Source organism: Lissotriton vulgaris, chromosome 7 (genome assembly GCF_964263255.1).
Source record: "Lissotriton vulgaris chromosome 7, aLisVul1.2, whole genome shotgun sequence".
NCBI classification, from domain to species: domain Eukaryota; kingdom Metazoa; phylum Chordata; class Amphibia; order Caudata; family Salamandridae; genus Lissotriton; species Lissotriton vulgaris.
The window spans coordinates 825,716,636-825,739,695 of NC_141695.1; the positions used below are offsets into that span (position 1 = coordinate 825,716,636).

At 43.0% G+C, this 23,060-nt stretch overlaps 1 protein-coding gene across 1 annotated transcript in view; it reads left to right on the plus strand.

Annotated features, from left to right (window-relative positions):
• Positions 1 to 17,394, plus strand: part of LOC147702481 (uncharacterized) — a 341,914-nt gene extending 324,520 nt beyond the window's left edge. Inside the window, exons 6-7 of the mRNA XM_086931085.1 lie at positions 14,591 to 14,783; positions 15,379 to 17,394. Of these exons, the coding sequence (XP_086787211.1) occupies positions 14,591 to 14,783; positions 15,379 to 15,683 (498 nt within the window). The 3' untranslated portion in view covers positions 15,684 to 17,394. The remainder of the gene's footprint in view (positions 1 to 14,590; positions 14,784 to 15,378) is intronic.
• The last annotated feature ends 5,666 nt before the right edge of the window (positions 17,395 to 23,060 follow it).

The window sequence follows — 23,060 nt, forward strand, 5'->3', positions numbered from 1 at the left end:
ATTTATTTACAGTACTATCAAAAATGGGTGGGGAAACAAACAATCAAGAAATCAGTCAAAACTTACTTAAAAAGACTCAGGCATTTGTATGTGACACAATCAACTGTGTAGGTTTAGTCACAAATAAATAGTACCACTGCCCTTGTGTGCATTATTGTATTAATTACAGTCGAGTCGGAGTACAGGAGTCGACGCCGTTTCGATTCATACATCATCATTAGGACATTGAACATAGCATGCCCAAGAGATTGATTACAATTTTGAAAACCAACTGAAAAGGAGAAAGGGGAGGAATGAAAGACAGAAGAAAGAGGCGAGAAAATGAGTTACCAATTAGTAGCGATGCCGATTACTTTATCCGTCCAAGCCAAAGGTGGGATGCATTATGTGTTTAGGACCAGTCAACTGTGGGTCACATACAAGAGTGGGTGGACCCCGTATGTTACTGCCAGAGAAGTCGGAATTAAATACCTGAACTAATCATTCTCGACAGGCCCAATAAAGGGTTTCAAGACCAATTGGGCTGCGGTAAGCTTGATAAGCTGTGTAAGGGAAGGAAAACAGTGATTTGAGATACATGCCATGCTTAGGAAAAACAAGTGAAAGTCAAAAAGAATTTAAAAAATAGTAAGAATTAAATTAAAGAACTTGCTGGTGAACTAGGTTCTTGAATTGGTCATTTAGGCAAAATGGTAGTCATGCGAGAAGCAGGGGGATTCCTGTCCATGTAACGCCTGGCCAGAAGCTCTAAATCAGACAGAATTGTCAGCAGTAAAATTGCATAGATTAGCCATACGGGGCAAGAGAACCGACCCGTTTGTACCTGTATCGGAGTCTGAAATGTAATGAAGGCCCGAACGGGAGAATGCACATGTGCTAAAGAGGGGATTGAAAAAGGAACGAATTAGAGCGCATATAATTTAGATAAAGAAAGGAGTTGGTGGCGCGTGGGAGCAGCACAGTCCAACAAATCTGAGTTGCACTGGCTGAGTCAAATACAGGAAAATAAGGCCGAGCTACAGGAGCATGTCCATGAGCAGCTACGGGAGCTGTAAAGGTATGCATTACAGTGCAGAAGAAACAGAAGGTGGTATGGATGATTTAGAAGTGCACCCCAAGCTGGCTGTGGCTTACCTTTGTATCACTGGAGAGGTGGAGTCAACGAGGTCCTGCCAGGTTCTGCGCACAAGGCGTCACAGGGCTGTGGGCGGGGGCATTCGTTCCTGTTTCACCCCCTCTTTAGCTCATGGGCATTTTCCCGCTCGGGCCATTATTACATTTCAGACTCCGATACTGGTCGGGTCAGGGCCGGTCCTTGGATTTTTGTGGCCCCGGGCAGAAAGGGAATGTGTGGGGCCCCTCTAATTTGCATACAGCATGAAATCACATGAAAGCACATCACAGGAAGTGCCATCAATTGACTATTGTTGAACTGCTTTGCAAGAAGCAACTTTCTTGGTACAGATATCAATAAAACAAAAAAAAAACATAAATATTAAAACTAATAGAAACAGAGAAATATATTATACTAGTGCTGTTGTACAAGTCTTGCCTCACAGTTGTCATGTTAGCAAATGCTGGCCACTTCTGCGCAGTTATTGTTCCTAGAGACAGTGTTGTGAAATCCTACTGGGATGAGCTGTTTCAACCTTGCTATCTAAACTATTTGTTTGCATCCCCAATTGATTAGAATGTTTGTCTACATCAGTCCCCTGGCAACCAAAAAAAGTTGAACATTTGGCACCAACAGGAGCTGGCTGCAGGACAAATATTTAAAATGAAGAACAATCCTGCTGCCTGCCTCCCTACTTTGTAAGGCCTCAGAGCATTGGACCATTGTCGTAAGGTCCAAGGGCGAGAATGACGCTTGGACCTTGCAGAACAGAATCGTGGCTGCAAGGTGTAGGAGAGCAGGCCAGCCGTGGTGCAAGCAAGGTAACTTGTGACTCCCCACTACCCTCTGGTCACTGGTAAAAAACAGCCATAATTCGGGTGCATTGGACACATAACCCCACAAGACCATGGTACCATTTCACTTCCTACACTATTGATAGCTATGCCTTCAGATGTTGCCTCTTGCCCTGAGCATGGAATTTATGAATCTGTACTGCAAAGCCCAGGGCAACAGACTCCCTCCCTTGGGCCTCTCAGCATTGGGCCATGACAGTGAGGCCTAGGGGAGGGTGGGTCTTGCGTGAGCTGCACATCAGCTCTGGATCAAGGCTGTGCAGTGCATGGGAGAAGGAACCAGTGACATAGTAATTTTACCATGGACCCTGATGCAAGAAAATCATGCCAGACAGTAAAACAGAGCCATAATTTGGGTGCATGTGGTCCCTAACAGACTTGAGGCCTGGTGCCACTGTACCTGCTGCACTATTGTTAGCTAGAACCCCTGCGAGAGGATCCATGGGCCTCATAGCAATGTTCCAGTGCTGCGAAGCTCATAGGTGGGTGCCTCCTCCTGTGTGTCCAACCTTTGCTGTGATGTCCAGGGGAGGAAGGGCCTCTTGCAGGCCTCTCAACTCTTGAAAACGGCTGTGAGGCCCATGAAAGAGAGGGACATAGCATAGCAATGGCGCTATGGTGCAAAGTGAAATCATCCTTAACCCTCGCCCAATGGCTGCACAGTACAGTAAAGCCATACTATGGGAACATTGTACTCTTAATATGCCAGCGCCTGGTGCCACGGCACCTGCTGCACTACTGATAGCTATTCCCCTGTTGCAGATAATGTAATTGGACCCAGGGGTGGGGGCCCACACAACTCGCTTCCCTCTCCAGTGCCTCTCAGTCATGGTGTAGTATTGAGAGGATTAGGATAGACCCATGGGCCTACCAGCACTGAACGGGCTCTGAGGCCCAGGGGAGAGGGCCCACGCAAGGCCTTTCAGTGCTACACCATGGCTTCAAGATGTGGACCACCCCGCCATGAGACCGAGCCCCAAGGCCAAGGGGAGGGTGGTTCCATCCCTTTGGCCTTTCAGCTATGGTCTAGTGCTTCATGGCCCTTGGTATTTGGTCTACAGCCCCTGATATCAAATCTATGGTTTGGTGCTGCAAGGCCCAGAAGAGGAGAGTCCCCTTCCCAGGGCCTTGCAGTCTTAGATTCCCAGCTATTGCTGTGAGGGTCAATTTTCCATTATCACTTCACAGTTCAGTTTTTGCCTTTGGAGACACAATGCTGGTGTGGAGGCATATTGCATGTGTAGAGGCATCAGAAGATGTGCAATGAGAAATAGAGGCACTATGAGTCACATAGTGGATTTTGGGGCTTTATTCTAAATCCCTCCCTCTAAAGCAGGCCTGGTTAAAAGATAACTTAGCTGGGGATTGAGTTTATCAAGCTTGATTATCTTTATATTATAGTTACGTTCTAATCCCTTTAACCACCTCCTGGAGTAAGCCTTGACTGCTCGCTTTTTCGAATTTTGAGTTTAGAAAATAAACTCTGGTATTGAATTAGAATAAAATAGTCTCTAGGTTTGAAACACCAGTGGTAAATAGCTACCACGCATAAAGTCCAGTAAGTACCCTCTGCTACAGGTCCTGGTCCAGTGGTTACACTGGACCAGGATATTAGCCATGTATATTTGACAACTAATCTCAGCTTTATGATAGAAATAAACACTGTGTTCTAAAGCTGGGCAGAGTCCATAACAAAGTATCAATTCCATGGGAGGGTCAGCCCCTTCGTCTTGGCATCAGAATCACTGACATCCCAGTTGTGGTCTGGTCGACTAGTTGGAAATGTGGAACCAGCAGGAGAAGTTTTTAATCCCGGTTTCAAAGTGTGTGCTCTTGGGCAGTCACTTTTCTGAATTTATTGCTCAGCTATTCCCTTTTTGGGAAGATTGAGAGTATTTGAGTCAGTGTAAAAACTACTAGTCAGTGTGATTTAATAAATGGACTGGATATTACCTTGGTGCCCAGTCACATGGTATAGTCAATGCAGTACAGGGGTAAATATATAGCGTTTGCACTAAGTAGGAGTGCACTACAGTCCTTGCTCTACTGATTTAAACAACTGTTTGATTCTGGGCAAATAATTTTCTCTCTGTGTCCCGTCCACTGATTTGACAGCATGGCAGCACTTCGAAACACCTTTCATGGAAGAAATATACATTAAAAGATTACTCCCTGAAGAGGTACCATGGGTAGAGGAGGGGAGAAGACATGGCGTTACTTCAGAGCTGCTGACTTTGGAACTGAGGAATCATGCTCTTGTCTTGACCTTGTCTCATCCTGTGATTCTCGTAAATCACTTAATCTCACTGTACCTAAAAAAACAAAAATGTCCATGCGTAACGTAACTGGTGCTCATGTAAAGCACTCCTATACCTTTAGGTCCAGTTTGCACTATATAAAAAGTGCAGAAGAAAATGGGTTTCATTTACACATTCAAAGCTATTTGCATCTAAATTACGGAAGGTGCTCCTGACCCTGGATGGTGCATGAACCCCCCCTGTGCTGCACCACCTTCCTTTCTGCCACTGACAGGCATCTCTTTCACAGCTCATCAGCATCTGAAAGAGTGAGAGGTGCTTGTCTTTTTGAATTGTTAAAACTGCCAGGCCCCAAAATGGGGGCGAATTGGCTCTGGAGTGGGAAGTGGACGGCATCCCCAATCACAGGTCAAATGCAGACGGGCCTCAAGTTACATGTGGGGCTGCAAGCCCCAGGGGAAATGGGGCCCCCTCCCTGGGGCTTAGCAGCCATGGTCCAGTGCTTCGAGGCACAGGGGAGGTGGGCCTCTTCCTCTATTCCTACACATGCCTGCGAAGCCCAGGTGACAGGCATCCCTTCCCTGGGCCTTGCAGTGCTGCACCATAGGTTCGAGGCCTAGGAACTGGTGGGGGAAAGACTTTTGCGAGGCCCCATGTTAATGAGCTGAGCGCGGGGCCCTGGGCAGCCGCCCATGCTGCCCATGCCTAGCGCCGGTCCTGGGTCGGGTTGGTTCTCTTGCCCTGTACAGCCAATGTATGCAATTTTCTACAGACAATTCCGTCTCAATAGTTCTTTCCAGGCACTTCTCCTGTGTTTTAGAGCTTTTGGCCAAGCTTCTACATGAACAGGAATCCCCCTGCTTCTCGCATGACTACCATCAACTCCTGTACACTGACTCCATTGAGTCTTTAGCTCTGGCCAATTCAGGTACCTTATTCACTAGCAACTTCTTCAATGTAATATTAACTTTATTATTATAATTTTTAGAATTTCACTTATTTTTTCAACACACTGCATGTATCTCAAATCACTGCTTTCCTTCCCTTACACAGCCTATTAAAGCTTTCGCTGGCCCAATTGGTCTTGAAACCCTTCATTGGGCCTGTCGAGAATTATTCGTTCAGGTATTTAATTCTGACTTCTCTGGCGGTATCCTACGGGGCCCACCCACTCTTGCACAGGACCCACTATTGACTGGTCCTAGACACAATGCATGGATGGATGAGGTTATTAGCATCCCTGCTAATTGGCAAATAATTGTGTTGCCTCTTTTTTCTGTTCTTCCCTCCCCTTTCCCCTTTTTCTTTTCAGTTGATGTTTCTTTACACAATTGTAATGAATCTCTTGGGCATGCTATTTTCAATATCCTGATGATTAACCTGGGATCTTGTATGGGCAGAAAAGTCATCAACTCCTGTACACTGACCCAATTTTATTGATGACAATAATGCACACAAGGGCAGTTGTACTATTGAATTGTGACTAAACCTATGTAGTTTATTGTGCCTCATACAAATGCCCGAGTCTTTTTAAGTCAGTTTTGACTGATTGCTTCTTTGTTTTCTTCTCCCACCCATTGTTTTATATTATTGTTGATAAATGATTTATACATGTCCACTGGACAAAAAATATATATAGGTATCATTGTATCCCTATTGTATCCTCTCGTTTACATGTTTGTGATGAAGGACTCTTGTTCCTTTATAAATATTACATACCCCTGGTCCCTCGCTATCCATAGGTTGCCCTTGTTCTTTATAAGCACGTTTATAGTATAGAAGCTTCTTGGTTAATTGGTTGGGGTTGCCTGTTACCTTTTCAAGTACCACCCATCTGAAATCTTTGTTTGAAATCACAAGGTTGAGACTCTTGGGTTCGGGTGTCCGATTTCTTCATGGTTCTGCGTGAGAAGGTCTGGCCTGCTGTGGGGCCTCTCATACGAAACCACCGAAAGCTCGATGAGAACGGTGAACCATGGTTGTCGGGCCCAGGTGGGAGCCATGAGGGTGAGGGAGGTCAGTGTCAGCTTCCGAACCAGTAATGAAATGAGGGGGGCAGGTGGAAAAGCATAGGCAAATAGCACTGACCAGTTCATCCCTAGTGCATTGCTCATGGACTGTGGATGTGAAGATCTAGAAGATCAGTTTGGGCATTTTACATATTCTGCTGTGGCAAACAAGTCCATGTCCGGAAACCCCCATCGCTGGAAGTAGCAAAGACGGACTGTCGATTGGAGATCCCACATCCTGCTGAGAAGATCGGCAAAGTCATTGTCCACTCCCGGGAGGTATTCCACCAATAGGTGGATCCTGTGGATGAGAGCTCATCGCTAGATGGACTGAGCTAACTGAGAAAGCCGAGGGGAGTGGGTGCACCCCTGCTTCTGAATGTAGAACTTGGCTGTCATGTTGTCTGTCTGATCTAGGATTACCTTGCCAACTATGTGGTTTAGAAAGACCTTGAGAGCTAGATGTACAGCTAGCAGTTCTAGATAGTTGATGTGGAGGTCTCTGTGAATGGGACTCCAATGGTCCTGGACAGTAGGTTTTGTAATTGCATCCCCCACCCACTGAAGTATGCGTCCATTGTGACAGTGATCTGCAGATCTGGGTCGAGAAAAGTCCACCCGGTAGCAAGTTGTTGGTGTTCCACCACTACAGAGACTGATGTGTACAGTGGCTGATCAACACTAGTTATTTCCAGTGACCCTCCTTTTAAGATCACTGCTGAATTAAGCATTCTTGCGGGAGATGCATGTACAATTTTTTGTGGCGCACTATGGCGATGCAGGATGCCATCATCGCTGACCATGACCAGTTAATTTGGCTGAAAAAGAAGCGGCAAAGCTTGGAAAGACTACAGTCTTGCCTGGCAGGGAAATTCCTTGCCGACCTCTGCATTGAGGATACCTCTCACATATGGTTGAACTTGAAGGGTCTGGAGATGGAACTTTACAGCTGTGATGGTGAAGCCCAATTTGTACAGTAAGTCCATTGTTCGCTAGAGTGTGAGCACAACATTGTAGTTGTGTAGCTCATCAGCCAGTCGTCCAGGTTTGTAAATACATAGATAGCTTGTCTTTGTAAATGCGCCGCTGCTACTGCAAGTCATTTTGTAAAGACTCTAGGTGCGGTGGTAACCCCGAAGGGCAACACTTTGAACTGGTAATACTGATCACTTACCACAAACCGAAACAGAATGTGGATGTAGGTGTCTTTGTGGTCGAGTGCTGTTATGAAGTCGCTTTGCTGCAACAGAGCTAAGGCATTCTGCAGAGTGACCATATGGAAGTGTTCTGGTAGGATGTACTTGTTTAGGGGTCTGAGCTCCAGAATGGGCATGCGAGAACCATCCTTTTTGGGAATGTGGTAGTATTGGCAATACGAATATACAAAACAAGACTGTCAATGGTCTCTATGGCTAATATGTGCGAAAAGAGAGAGTGTCTGTGTCTACCTATGAAGTGTGTACAACAAAAAGAAAATGAATCCCATCAGCCCCCCATATGGCAGAGCATCATCATCTGGGATATAATCAAAAGTGATCCGGTAAAGGAGTGACACACCTATTGGTATTGTGTGCTACTCCAAACCCAAAGGGACCAACAGTGATGAATCATACCAAAATAAACATGGATGTAATGGTGTGGGTTGTCAATTTCAGTGAGAAAAATATTAATGATCTGGAAAAAAGTGAAGTATAAAATTGGCTACCATAACGTAAGGAAAATTTTATTAGGGAAATTTTATTAGGGAAAAGTCATGGTGTCAATATTAAAACTAAGTGTAAGGCAGTTTGAAATTATAATTTTCTATTAAGGATGATATATGGTCAACATGTTTCAGCTTATGTAGGAGAAGTTAGACCTACTCGGCTTTCATCAGGACCTCTTAAACACTACTGCAATAAAGCTTATATCACAAGGAGAGACATTTTTAAGACATATAAGTGATAGCACTTATCCTACCGGACGTTGTTTTTTTCATACAGGGGATGTCTACTTCATAAATCAAAGGATTCTTTCCTTCAAAGGAAATTACACACAAACATGACAAACAGGTAGAAAACAGACACAAATAAAACCATTTTTTGTAATTTTTCGCTACATTATATACCTAGAGGTAAATTATCAAAATAGCACTAGCTAAACTTATGTATCTTTTCTACTCACCCAAATATGTTTGGGAGAAAGCCTCACCTCACCTGGCCACTGCTCAGGGATGGAGGCCCCGCTCTAAATGTGAATAAAAACAATGGATGCCTGATTAGGTCGTGTCCATATTCAAGTTTCACTAGCAGAAAGAAACAGCTAAAAACCTAGGCAATATTCTTTTAAGCATATAGGAGACGGCCCGACAGGGGCCGCCATAGGTTGAGACTGAGTTGGTGAAAAATCTCCAAATGTAATAATATATCGCTGTGGATATGATGGAAAAAGCTCTTCAAAGCAGAACAAAGTTCTATTCTAATGATGCATCAGTATGGAGCTTAATCAAGTATTTCAGTCATGCTCCAATAATCTAATCCCTTGCTCGTTTAGGCGCTCTGCTGAGTCCGAAATGGACGATACGTTGGAGCAGCAGCTGGGCTGGCGTAGCTTCCTCACCTGTCCGTCGGTACCTCTGGGCTATCCTAAGCCGAGGGGGAGGTACCGACAGGATCAGGGAGGAAGTTAATATATGTAGTGTGAACCAATGGAATTGTTGTATTGCTATCGGACCACAGAGGAGGTCGCAGTTTCAACCAATGGAATTTCGAGAGAAAGACGGGATGTATTGGCCCGTGAAATAGTAAAGAAGCTTATTAAACCACACTAGCTAAGCAAATCAGGCACACTTTGGCTCAAAACCGGAAATACAACAGAATCATGCTCTAAGTGCATGTATCATTTCCGTTTCCTTGCATAACCATCCTTTGACAGAGACGGACCAAAGAGAAAAAATGCAAGGAGACCTTCGTTTTAACGGTACTAGCTAAGCCAATCATGCACCCTTCAGCGCAAACCGGAAATACAACGGAATAATGCTCAAAGTGCACGCACCATTTCCGTTTTCCTGCATCATCGTCTTTCGTCAGAGGCAGACCAAAGAGAGAACTGCAAGGAGACCTTTGTTCACACAGGTATAGCCCAAGTATAGCACAATTGTTGGCTCAGCACCGCTGATGATACAAAGGCGGCGCCGCCCATACTATTGTGGTAAGTATCATTCATGTGGCATCATGTGACTGCGCAACAATAATGAAAGACTCTTGTGTCCAATTGCTGACAGCCTGTTGGCAGAAAGTCAGTGTATCGGAATGAGGTGGGCAGTTATGTTTCTTTAGTTTCCCGCCGGGCCCGCTTGACTGCCTGTGTTCGCCCGCCAGTTTAGTTGGTGCCACAACCGTACTAGCGTCGCCGGTGACCATTCAGGTGACCCGATGTCGCACAGTCATCCATTTGCTGCACAGAGCCTTCAGCATGGGATCATGATTCAAATCACTTACTCACTGGACCCCCCACCCACACACCCCACACACACACACACCCCACCCCCACACACACAACCCCAAACACACACACAACCCACACACAACCTGACACACACAACCCCCCACACATACAACCCAACACACACACAACCCCCCCACACACAACCCCACACACAACCCCCCCCACACACATAACCACACACACACAACCCTACACACACAGCCCCACACTCACACAACCCTACACACACAACAATGCCATACACACAACCCCATACACACAACCCCACACACACAACCCCCCACACACACAACCCACACACAACCCCACATACATACAACCCCCCACGCACACACACCCCCACACACATACACAACTACACACACACACAAACAAGCACACACAACCACACTCAACCACACACACAGCCCCACAACCATACACACAACCCCAAACACAACACACATAACCACACACACAACCCCAAACACAACAAACCCATCCACACACAACCCCACACACAAACCCCACACACACAACCACACACACAATCACATCCACAATCACATCCACACACACAACCACAACCTCACACACAACTATCTATCTATTTATCCATCCATCCATCCATCCATCCATCTATCTATATATTTATCTATCTATCACACTCACTCTATCTATCTATCACCCTCACTCTATCTATATGTCTATCGCCCTCACTCTATTTATCTATCGCCCTCCCTCTATCTATCACCCTCCCTCTATCTACCTATCGCCCTCACTCTATCTATCGCACTCACTCTATCGCATCACCACAGCATCACTCAGCACCACCACAGCATCACTCAGCGCCACCACAGCATCAATCTGTGCAACTATTCAACAACTGGTTCAAATATGTTGTCTCAATGTTTCAAGCTTTATTACAAATATCACAAAAAGATGTTAATATTTCACTTCTGTTCTTGGATTTTTGTCACAATAAAATACACTGAACATAATCTTCACAAAAGTTATTTACAAAAGTTTAAGCTATTGCCACTATAAATTACAATAACTTTTATTTAAGTATTAATTATTTAAAAAAATTAAAAGCCATTGTTATTTGTAATATCAATACATCCAAGTCAAGTAAATACAACACATATTGCATTACAAATGCTATAGGTGTCACATTTGCGAAAGTTATAACTATTGGCATTGTAAATGACAAAGCTATTAATTTCGCTGTTTTCAAAACCAACACATAAATACAAAAATTGTCATTTACAATACCAATAGCTCAAACTTTCCTAATGCGAGACCTATTGCATTGCAAATGCTTGTTTATTCATGACATGGGTTCCTGACAATAAAGATATTAAGGGTATTCCTATAACCATTTTTATAACTATTACGGGACCACCGTATGTGTCCGGAAAACATGTATATAAATGCTCCCAGAATCCATTGAGTTCACCAAGATGGTAAATCACCTAACATGATGAGAGAAGAAAACTATGATGAAGCATGCCACCATTTTTGGGTGAGATCCCCCTCTCAATATTTTTAAATGAATCTATAGAGTAGAACTCTTTACACATGTAGGTACAGGCTACCAACTGTGGTGAGAATAGTTCAGAAATAGGACAAGCCAAAAACAAACCAAAGAATTGTTTCGAGATTTTCAGACAAGTCACAAATCTAGTAGCCTCTCCTCTTATTGAACAGCACCAAATAAAAAAGTGAGGAATTTGCACAGTTCTTTGAAGAGAAGATAAAGATCGGGTCTTCCGTAATAACTACCCCATCCTCTACACCAGACCAAGACCCCAAAGTACCAAAGATCATTTCGTACACTATCCCTGATCAAATCCATGGGCACCCTTCTAAAAAACAGAAGTGTGCCTATGAGCCCCTACTGGACCAAAATCATCAATACTTCACTAAAAGATGGTATGCTACCTAACTCGCTTAATCTAGGGTAAGCAGCACCCTTCCAAAATTACCTAAACATCTTTAACCCAGTAACAGTGATCCCCTTCCTCGCCTAAGTCATCGAGGGCTGTGTTTCCTCACAATGCAAAGAGTCCGCCTCCCACCATTCAAATCAGAGGCCACGAAAGTCATCTGCGGCGCACCACAAGGATCCTCACTTAGCCCCACCCTCTTCAACGTATACATGAGCCCCCTCGCGGCCATCGCACGCCAACACAACCTCAACATCATCTCCTACGCCGACGACACTCAACTGATCCTATCTCTCACCAGAGACCCTAACACTGCCAAAACCAACCTGCATGAAGGAATGAAAGAAGTAGCCGACTGGATGAAACACAGCCGTCTGAAACTGAACTCAGACAAAACAGAAGTCCTCATCCTAGGCACCTCCCCCTCCGCCTGGGATGACTCTTGGTGGCCTGAGGCCCTTGGAAAAGCACCCATCCCGACAGACCACGCACGGAACCTAGGCGTCATCCTGGATTCCTCCCTCTCGATGAACAGACAAGTCAACGCCATCTCTTCATCTTGCTTCAACATTCTTCGCATGCTCAAAAAAAACATTTCGTTGGATCCCCACCGAAACTAGAAAAACGGTCACCCACGCTCTGATCACGAGCCGACTGGACTACGGAAACACCCTTTACGCCGGTACCACCGCAAAACTCCAGAAAAAACTCCAACGCATCCAGAACGCTTCAGCCAGGCTCATACTAAACATCCCGCGTAAAGAACACATCTCTGGTCACCTGAAAAACCTCCACTGGCTCCCTATCAATAAGAGGATTACTTTCCGGCTCCTAACCCACGCACACAAAGCACTCTACGGAATCGGACCCGAATGCCTCAACACACGACTGTCCTTCTACACCCCCTCCCGCCAGCTACGATCCTCCAACCAAGCCCTTGCCACTGTACCTCGCATCAACAAAACTACCATGGGAGGTAGATCCTTCTCCTACCTGGCAGCAAAAACCTGGAACTCACTTCCCACTCACCTTCGCCTCACTCAGAACCACCTAGCATTTAGAAAACAACTTAAAACTTGGATATTTGACAAATAATTTCCCACCCTTCTTCAAGCGCCTTGAGACCCTCTGGGTATGTAGCGCGCTATACAAATTTTTGACTTGACTTGACTTGGCTATATCCGTGAAAAATATCTTCACAACACCCTCCAATCAGGCTTCAGAGAAGGCTGCAGCACAGAGACAGCCGTGCTGTAAATACCTGACCAACTGCTACGCTTCTTGGACAATGGAGGTTCATGACTTCACATCCTTCTAAACCTTTCTGCAGCACGTGATATGGTAAATCACTCAAACAACATCAAACATGTAAAGGTTGCCTTGCGACTAGAGGGCAAAGTCCTTAGATAGTTGTACTCTTTTCTCAAATACTGTAGCCATCAAAAGAAATCAACAACACAAACACATGCACAGACCTCTGTGTCATTGATCAAGGTGTTCCTCAGGGCTCCATTCTCTTACCTACTTTTTTTAGCCTCTAAATGTAAGCACTCTGCTCTGTCCAGAGTCACACCAATACTTCCCACCATCTTTACACTGACGACACCCACCTATAGTTCAGGATATCCTCAGCTGAAGACAAAACACCCCTAACCTTCATCATAGCAGACCAATCATGGATAACGAATCATCAACTCAAACTGAACCCACTCAAAACAGAATTTCTCCTCTCACCCCCACATACCTCCAACCCAACTCAATCATGGTTTGACCTGCTCAACATTCTAGGATACAATCTCTACCTCTTGATTGTATCAAAACTCTCTGTATCACCCTAGACAAGATATCTTGCAAGCCCACATAAACACACAAGCAAAAAGAGCCAATCTACTTTTAAAACATTGGTTCAAAGCCTGATTCTCTCTAGACTGGACTACGAAGTGTCTCTACTTGCTGGGATTCCTACGATTCACCTCACTCCCTGAAAGGCAATTCTCTGTGTTGCAGCAAGGCTTGTCTCGGGCACCAAAAGTGTTGAACATATCGTTCCTGAACTTTACAGCCACCTGAAACAAGATTCATCTTCAAGCTGGGCTGCATCATATATAAAGCACTAGTCACAGGAACCCCCAAATATCTATCCAACAACTCATGGCATCAGGATCCCCTAAGCCCCTGAGAAGCACAAACTCCTTGCGCCTAGAAACTACTCTCATCAAGAAACCGCATACGCTTGCTTAATCACTCACAGGAAGTGCTATAAAGATTTGGAAGTCTCTCCCAACCTGAACTACGTACAAATCCTTTCTGTGACACCCTGTAAGGGAAGTGAACCCTACCCTTCCCCACCATGCTTGTAACTGCTACGTTACATGATTTAGACCTGAACCTTGATTTAGAGGTTCGATTGCAACTCAGGTTTGTATGTTCTGAACATATCTTACAGTAACAATTAAACAAACTACTTTCTATAAGTGACTCCATGAAGGTATGAATCGACTTCTATAAAACCGGCTAATAAATAAATAGAATATTGAATAAGGGATTAGATTAAGTATGATTTCCTTTGCCGCAAAAGAAAAAAATCTGGAAGTTTGGATACTGGGGCTCATTAATGCATCTTTAAATGCAAATCGAGAAACTTTAGTGTTTCATTTGCACTAGCTCCTAAGATAGATAAAGGCTTTCATCTGTAGCAAAAGAAAAGGTGCAGGAAATCAGGTGAAAAAGTCTCATGGGGAATGAACCAGGTAAAGGTGGTAACTATAGTATTCGTGCAGGAATGTTGACCAAGGTACCTGTGAGCATAGGATTCTAAATTCTAATATGTAAAGGACAGTAGCGGGGTAAGAAATTTGGTGAATAGCTGATAGGGGCAGTTGAGAATGTAGGTTGACATGTTTTTTGCTGCACTAACATGTCTTTTCCTTTAACAATTCAGGGATTGGGAGGTCCTGTGGGGGCTGTCATTGGTGGCCGCAAGGAGTTTATTAAGGAATGTCTACGTGCACGAAAGGTACTAGGTGGTGGAATGCGCCAGGCTGGAATACTTGCTGCTGCTGGCCTCTTTGCGCTATCACAGGCAGAAGACACACTGAGAAAGGATCATCATAGAGCCAAGAAATTTGCCACAGGTGAGAAGGGTTGAAAAGCATTGCGACTTTCAACCAGAAACTAAGCATGTTATAAGCTGAGGTTGCAGAATACGATGGAAGCACTGGGTAATTGTAAAATGGGGCTAAAGTACTAAGTCATTGTCAGAGAAGACGGAAGTGCAAGATAATTGTACGATGAGGAAACAAGTTCGACTGATTCCTTTAAAAATGTGACTGAAGTGCTGATTGACTCTAGGATGGGATGAAGGCATTGAGTGTGGGATAGAATCAAAGACCTGAGAGATTATTGAATGAGCTTGAATAATTGGAATATATGTTTGACGCAATGCGGTTACAGAGTGATTGTCGGATGGGATACAAACACTGAGGGATAAACTGATGGCATGGAAAAGATGACTAATTGTAAGATGAAACTGCTGCACAAAATGGTTACAAGATGGGATAAGACCGTTGAGCGATGCAAGATGAGGTGGAACAAATTTAGAAGACGACAGAAATGCTGAGTTATTATAAACATTTCCTGAATGCTTTTAGGATGCAGTGCCGATGGTAACAGGATGGAAATCGTGGCTCCTGTGAAACAGTTATTTTATTTGTCTCCCTCTCTTTGCAGGTGTACAGCAGCTGGCCTCTCCTGTTTGCTCTGTGGACCTCCAATCAGTCGAGACTAATATGGTTATGTTAACAGTCGATGAGCCCCGAATCACCCCGCAGGAGTTCTGTGAAAGGATGTGGGATGTGAGCGAGGCCGAAATCCTTGAGCTTGGACGAGGGGTGAAAGTTCGGATGTTCGTGATGTATAAACGCACAGTGCGTCTGGTGTGGTACCGCAACATATCAGAAGAGGATACAGAGATGGCACTGAACAAGCTCAAGTTTGTGGCACAAAAGTACAGCACAGAACTGGGTATCGTTTAACTGGAAAGAGCGAAGAATAGTGTGAGGGTGATAAGAATTGACAATCATACACAAAGACACACAATGGGGAAGAGATTAGGCTCATGTGACAGGGAACAGCTGCTGTTCATATGATAAAGCGGAGCTGAAATCGTGATGGGACGTATCATGTGACTGTGACCATCCCAACGAGATTTGCTAAAGGCTCACCTAAGTTGTTTTTTGTTACTTCAAGATATCTTATTATTTTGGCTTTAAAGATTTTCTTCCAGCAGCATAAGAGGAAGAAGAGAAAAAAGTGCAAAGGGGTATTAAGACTTTCAGACACTGGTGTGTTCAGTTTCCATCATATGGTCTGTAGTTACTCTGAAACCGGAGGTGCTTTCTCCACATTCACTACATTTAATTTAAAAGAGAATACATATTTTCTTTGAGAGCAAATCTGACCAGAGGAAATATTTAGGTCTCTGAAGAGTAGGAAGCAAGGCCTGGTTACTTAAATTGTCTCCCAGTTGTTTGTCTTCTCCACTTATAGACACCAGTCTATTATTCTTTGAAAAGGACAGTCATATTTTTCCCTCACATTTTTATCAGAGCATACCTGGTTTTCTAACAAATTTGCAGAAAACATTTCTCCTACAGACGTATTTAACATTTATAAAAATATCATTGACTAATAGCAGAAGCTCAGAGAGATCGAAGCACCTACCTACCGATACGTTCTATGGACCTTCCAGAACATATTCAAGCAGCGAGTTCTCTAGACATTCTGGCCCCATGGACTTAGTCTTTGTGAGAGCACAAAAGAAAGGACACATTTGACTGCAACACCCCCCCCCCACACACACACAACTGATAGAGGATTATTTGAGTGAGTTGCATATTTGGTAACAATAATTCCTATGAAATTTCACAGGAATAAGTTATGGAATTCCAACTCTCTTTCATCATGGGTAGACACAAGTAAAATCACTAGTAAGTTAAAAATAATTTTATTGAAATTAAAATCCTATTCTATTGCACACAATATGAATGGTGGAATGAGTAGACACAAGTAAAATCACTAGTAAGTTAAAAATAATTTTATTGAAATTAAAATCCTATTCTATTGCACACAATATGAATGGTGGTAATGAAAAATAAACATATTAGCGACAATGTGATTGATGAGCAGGCTGAAAAACAGAAAATATTGCAACAATAGGATGCTTTTGTAAGGGTCTTCTACATCCCGGTTCCTCATTTGCCTTAGCTAACTAAGCTAATATTATCACTGAAAAGATGCCTATTTGAGTTTTATAGACAGTTAACACCTCTATTCCTTTTTAACCAATGGAAACGGTATTTAGTAAAGAAACATCGTCTCCTGCTCCTGTGCCATAGACTGTACAGAGAATTCGATGTGCCTTCTGTGTAGCCTTTGGAATTATAATGCAGGCTGTGATTTGAATGTATATATGCATGTACTTATGCACAACAACAACAACAAAAATTCTAAACGGGCTATAAACATATTTCCTGTAATGATTATTACTGAGTCTAAAAATTGATTTAAAAAAGTTTTAAAAAGGCATGAATCTGATTGAACTATAATAATGATGATATGATCATATAATCGTTGCTTTTAATTGACCTGTTTAAATCCATGTTAAAAAAAATCACCTGGATATTCTCAAACTTGCAACATCTTGTCACAAATAAAGATGTTTATCTTGTAGTGGAAAATCAAAAATCTTTCGGCTTCGATGAGGATTTATGAATTATATTCAGATGTTGATGATGGTGTATAAACCACAAGTATCTGAAAAAATTAAGATGTTGATATCATAGGCAAGCATGGTGTAAATGACGTCAATGGTGTTGCTTAAGACTAAGTTGAGGTATCTTGCAGAACAACTCCAATGTAATCAGTAAAAGCAGACATCTTCTGGTCTGGCTCTTGTTGACGGTGACTCTGTATTAGCATTGGAACATATTCGTATATAGTGGATAGCATTTTATAACACAGCAGTCTACTGTTTTTTGAACAGTTAATTACAAAACAAAACCCGAAGTCAATCCACAGCAAGATTCATTTGTTCTAATTAAATATGAACCATCTGCTAAGAGTATGATAAGAGGGAATTAATGGGGTTGGTACTACATGCAAATTACAAGCAAGGATGTGCTTCAAAGTGTAACAAGTGTTGTACAAAGTTATAGAATGACAAAGGAGTATGTCACCTAGTAGGTTAGGACATGCACATTCTGATAAATGCAGCATTATATTTTATCCAACAGCTGTATTCAAAAGGAAATTTCCACGAATGTTGTACAAAGGCATTGTGCATTATTTTCACAGCAACCCGAGGATGTGTGTTTTTGACAATCATAGAAATTAAAGTAGTGATTGTCAAGGAAGTAACTCCATGCAAGAGCCACATAAGGAGTGGATCCTCTGATCTAGAGAATGGAGTACTCTCTCTAGCCTGTAAAGATTGTACAAAGCCTCTCTGGAGATCATTGTCTAGCTTGAGGTAAAATTATACAGAGAAAACAAGGCTGATGTGTTTATAAGTTTGCATGTTACTTTAATAATTTTTTTAGTTTCCAGTGCCCAGTTCAATTGTTTATTGCTTTCGTCTCAGCCTGCCCTTGTTGCAATAATCTCAAATCTTCTTTTAAAATATTTAGAAATTATGATTGAGATTGTGCGTATGCAGTTTAAATGTGTTTGTAAGCCATTGTCAATCATTGTAAGCCTTCTTTGAATTGTTTATCAGTTTCACCAATTATTTCTGAAGCTTCTCCATCAGAATATGCCATCTCTTTATTACAGCAGCATATATCAAGGTATACATAATCTTAATTTCACATGATGTAGCCCTAGAAGAAAATCCCTTAAATTCATGTCTCCCTTAATTTTTGACAAGCGTTTTTCACAGCAGTCAAGCGAAAATTTTACTACACTTGATATAGTCAAAGTCATGGGACAATATATGTTATATAAATACAAAAAGGTACTTGGAAAGATCCCAATACCTGAGAGGTTCGAGAGGTATGACAGTACCGGTGTGTATCCTCCCTAAATAGTATATATCACAAAAAATACTCCAATCAACCAGACACCGGTCAGTGTCGTTACTGAACTAACTGTGTCTAGAAGATACGACTAAAAGGAGAAATAGAACGCTCTAGTGAAAGGTTGTACCTAACCCAACCATGAATGTGGGGAAAAAAAATACTTTTTGCTTATTTACCCTCACACACCCTAGTGGTGTCATGCTTCATCATCGGGTCACCCTAACCCCTACAAGTCAGGGTGGGCTCAACCATAGTGTTGGAAGCTCTTTTGATAGACAAATGGCAAGGGGGTATAAAGATAAAATACCTCAGGCAGATCCCCGGTTTCCCTCTATTTTTGGGTCTGCCTGGGTCATTAAAATGATTTAAAAGCGGGTCTTCGTTGGAGTGTTATGGTCCTAAAACCCTAGTGCCGACATGTTTCAGTCCGTAGTGGCCGTAAAGGTCCAGGACTTTCTTCAGGGCAGAAATGACCCCCTATGTGAGGGAACTGAAGGGATGGGTGGTTCCTATCCTATCAGTGTGCAAGGGCAGAGTAGCTGCTCCTTATGATATGTATATGTGGTGTTCGTGTAGACTGCCAGGCTCCATCTGTGAAGAGAAGACAGGGACAAACAACACATAACACAAATGACACAATAGATTTGCTATTGTGTAAACGTCCCATTCGGGTATCACCTAGGTGAGCAAGCTCGTTTTCCAAGTATGCTTACTTTTTCAGGTATCATCCTTTCATTGTGCCACTCAAACTGATCACTGAGACATATTGCAATTATATGTGACAGACAATTTTGTGTTAGTGGCGGTTTTGATCGCATTCTAGCGTTTCAGCATGAAAGTCTGATGACTTAAAAACAGCATGCACCATGTAAGATTAATCTCAATTGCAATCTCTGGCATGTATTAACCTAAAAGAAAACGTGGTAATGAATCCATTCATACTACTCATGCATTCCATCTATCATACAAGATATACTTTACCCAATTGGAGTCGTTGGCCAGCGTCTCACAGGACCGGGTTGCCTATGTAGGTGGTCCAAAGGTGAGTGTTAAAAGAATATATGTGGTGTTATCTATATTAAAGTCTGAGCAAAATTGCGGAGATAAGTCTCTAAACGAGCGAGTTGCCCGTATCTGAAAAGCTGCGCCATTATTTGATAGTACGGAGGCATGTTATGTTATCTATATTAAAAACTGAGCAAAATTGCGGGGATCAGTTTCTAAATGAGCGAGTTGCCCGTATCTGAAAAGCTACACCATTCTTTGATAGTACGGAGGCGCCAAACATGATTTTGATCTCGAACTTACTTCATTAAGTACACACCCAGCGGTCTGCCCTGTTACAGCCTTTGGTCCCCGGCTCGTATGTCCTGAGTGGCCGTCATCGGGTCTGCTTGCTGGTTAAAGTGTTTTTGCCAGTTGAAAGGACGGGACCGGATGTTCCCGCCCCCTAACCTTGACCCGCAGAGTGCACAGCATACGGCGTCAAGGTCAGAGAGCCAGTAGGGAACTGTAGTTCACAGCATCGCGTATATTTCTTGAGTTGTGTCACATTGAAAATGGGTTGATAAAACATTGCGATATGCCGTCAGTGTGTGGGCGAGATAACACATTAAAAAAAAAAAAGACTTTATTTGGGTGACGAGGATCATCTCATCAGGAATGTATAATCCCATGATAATGTATGGATCCAATGATTTATGTTACGTACATTGGTGTGTCACCATCGTGATAGAGTGGAACAAATCTTACGTACCATCCCTCTACTGCGTCACTCTGTACCGATTATTATCAAGTCCTTTGGATGATAAAATATGCTGAAGTTTGTGATAGTGTACGCAAGGGCAGAGTCTCAGTTGTAATGTATTTACATATCCTCTCTCTTTTTGCTTTTATGTACATTGCAGTGGATATATTTTAATAGGGAAGGCCATTCTCTCTTAGTATCAGCAAGTATAGGGCTACCATCTCTGGTGATGATGAGATGTAATTCGTATATTTTTCAGTACCCCTATTAATATACCAGCGGTGTATGGTCCACAGAAAATAATAGAGTCAACTAATGGAATTCATTTAAACTGTTGACTCCACGGTATGCCATCATTGAGTCCATTCTGATGGGTCTTAAGTCGGTATATCCAACGTTGTTCTTCTCTAGTAACCTCTTCTGCAGGTTGTTTGTGCCTCTCAATTTCTCTATTATTGTCCACCAGATGTCCGTATCCTTATGTTGTTTTTCCACATAATGTGAAGTTAGTCTGGTGGCAGTAACCGCACATCTGATTGTGCTGCTGTGTTCGCTAATCCGTATGTTGGCTTTGCGGCTAGTCATGCCTACATAAGCCAATCCACAGGGTCATCTTTTGAGGTAAATTACTAGTTCCGAATTACAGTTCGTGTGAGACCATTGCTCCCATGGGGTATGTAATCCTAAATCTAGAGTCTTGGTGTGTTCTGTGAACTCGCAGGCAACACAGGACCCACAGGGGTAGTGACCGGTCACTTGTGGAGTGTTCCATAGTGTTAACTGATTGTCTGCTTTGGGTTTGTAGCTGTCCCTATGAATGAGGATGTCCCTAAACTGTGGTTTCTTCTGAAAGAAAACATAGGCTTTTCAAAGGTCAGTTGGTTTGACGTAAGTATGGACCATCTCTTATTAATGATTTTCTTTACTTCATTTAAGGATGAATCAAATGTCGTAACACATATCATTTGATTTTGTTCAGTCCTCTCTTGGGTCTCCAAGAGAGCCTCTCTTGGGGTATTTTGTGCTCTCTTTTGAGCTTTCTCAATGATTTTGACAGGGTACTCCTTCTCTCTCAATTTATTTGTTAGTGTTTGGGCTTCTTTTTTGTAGTCTTGGAGTTCCGAACAATTTCTTCGTACTCGTAAGAACTGCCCCACCGGTAAGTTCTCTCTTAGTGCCCGTGGATGTGCACTATCGAACCGTAACAGGCAATTCCTGTCAGTGGGTTTTGTGTAGAGTGAACTGCCAAGGGCTCCGTCCTTGGCAGTTATATTGACATCTAGAAAGGGAATTGTTTCCCTATTCTTGTTCATGGTGAATCTTAGGTGTGGATTCAACCCATTGATCCAGTTCGTGAAGTCACCCAGGCTCTGATCATCACCCTTCCATACTATCAGGATATCGTCTATATATCGATACCATTTACAGATGTTTTGAGTGTATGGATTGGTGGTCCAAATATGCAGATTCTCAAAATGGCTCATGTACAGGCATGCAATGCTAGGAGCAAATGTACTGCCCATAGATGTACCATGGACTTGCAGGTACAGTTGGTTCTCATATTTAAAAGAATTCTAGGTGAGTGCCAGTTGTATTAGTTTGATCACCCAATCGATTGGAGCAGACCACTGCCATTCCTCTTTCATCAGAAGTTCTTTAATCACTCCAATGCTTTCAGTCTGAGGTATGCTAGTATACAACGCCTCGACCTCCAGGCAGACCAAGATGTGTTCCCTTGGATCGTATTCAATGTTGGTCAGAAGGTTAAGAAGGTGTTTTGTGTCTTGTACATAAGACGTTATCCGTCTCACCAAAGGGCGTAAGAACCAGTTAGTATATTTCAATAAGGGTTCAAGGATCGACCCTATACTGGACACAATTGGCCTTCCTGGAGGTGGTGTTTTCCCCTTATGGATTTTTGGGATGGTATAGAATAGGGGGATCAGTGGGTCCCCTTGATTCAAAAAGTTGTGTTCTTTCTTGGTTATCCATTTTTTTTCCAAGGCCTGTGATGTAAGTTGAGAGTTAGTTTGTTTGAGTCGTTGTGTCGAATCTCTAGGAATTTTTTTGTAGAATTTGTTATCCTCCAAAAGGGAGAGGCAAGCTGTTCTGTAGGTTTTGACATCTTGAATCACTGTTGCTCCCCCTTTGTCTGCCGGTTTTATTATCAACTTGATCCTGGTCTTTAGTTTTTCTAAGGCTGTGCGTTCCTTGTTGCTCAGGTTGTTGTAGGTGTACTTCCGAGGTTGGAGGTCTTCCACTTCCTTTGTTACTGCTTCTTCAAAATCGAGTACCTCAGGAGGCATCATAGTGGATGGGGGATAAAAAGTTGATTTTAGTCGCAGATTAGTGTCGTCTCTATCTGTAGCCATTTCTTCTTTGTCATGGAAGAAGGTCTTGAGTCTTATTTTCCTAAAGAATTCTCCCAGTTCACATCTTAATTGGAACTTGTCCAGGTGGGTAGTTGGGACAAACCCCAGGCCCGTTTTCAAAACCCTCATTTCATCAGTGCTGAGGGTAGTATCTGTAAGGTTAACAACTAGTCCTTCATTGTGCTCGTCCCCGGTTGTGCTTGGCCTCTGGAGTTG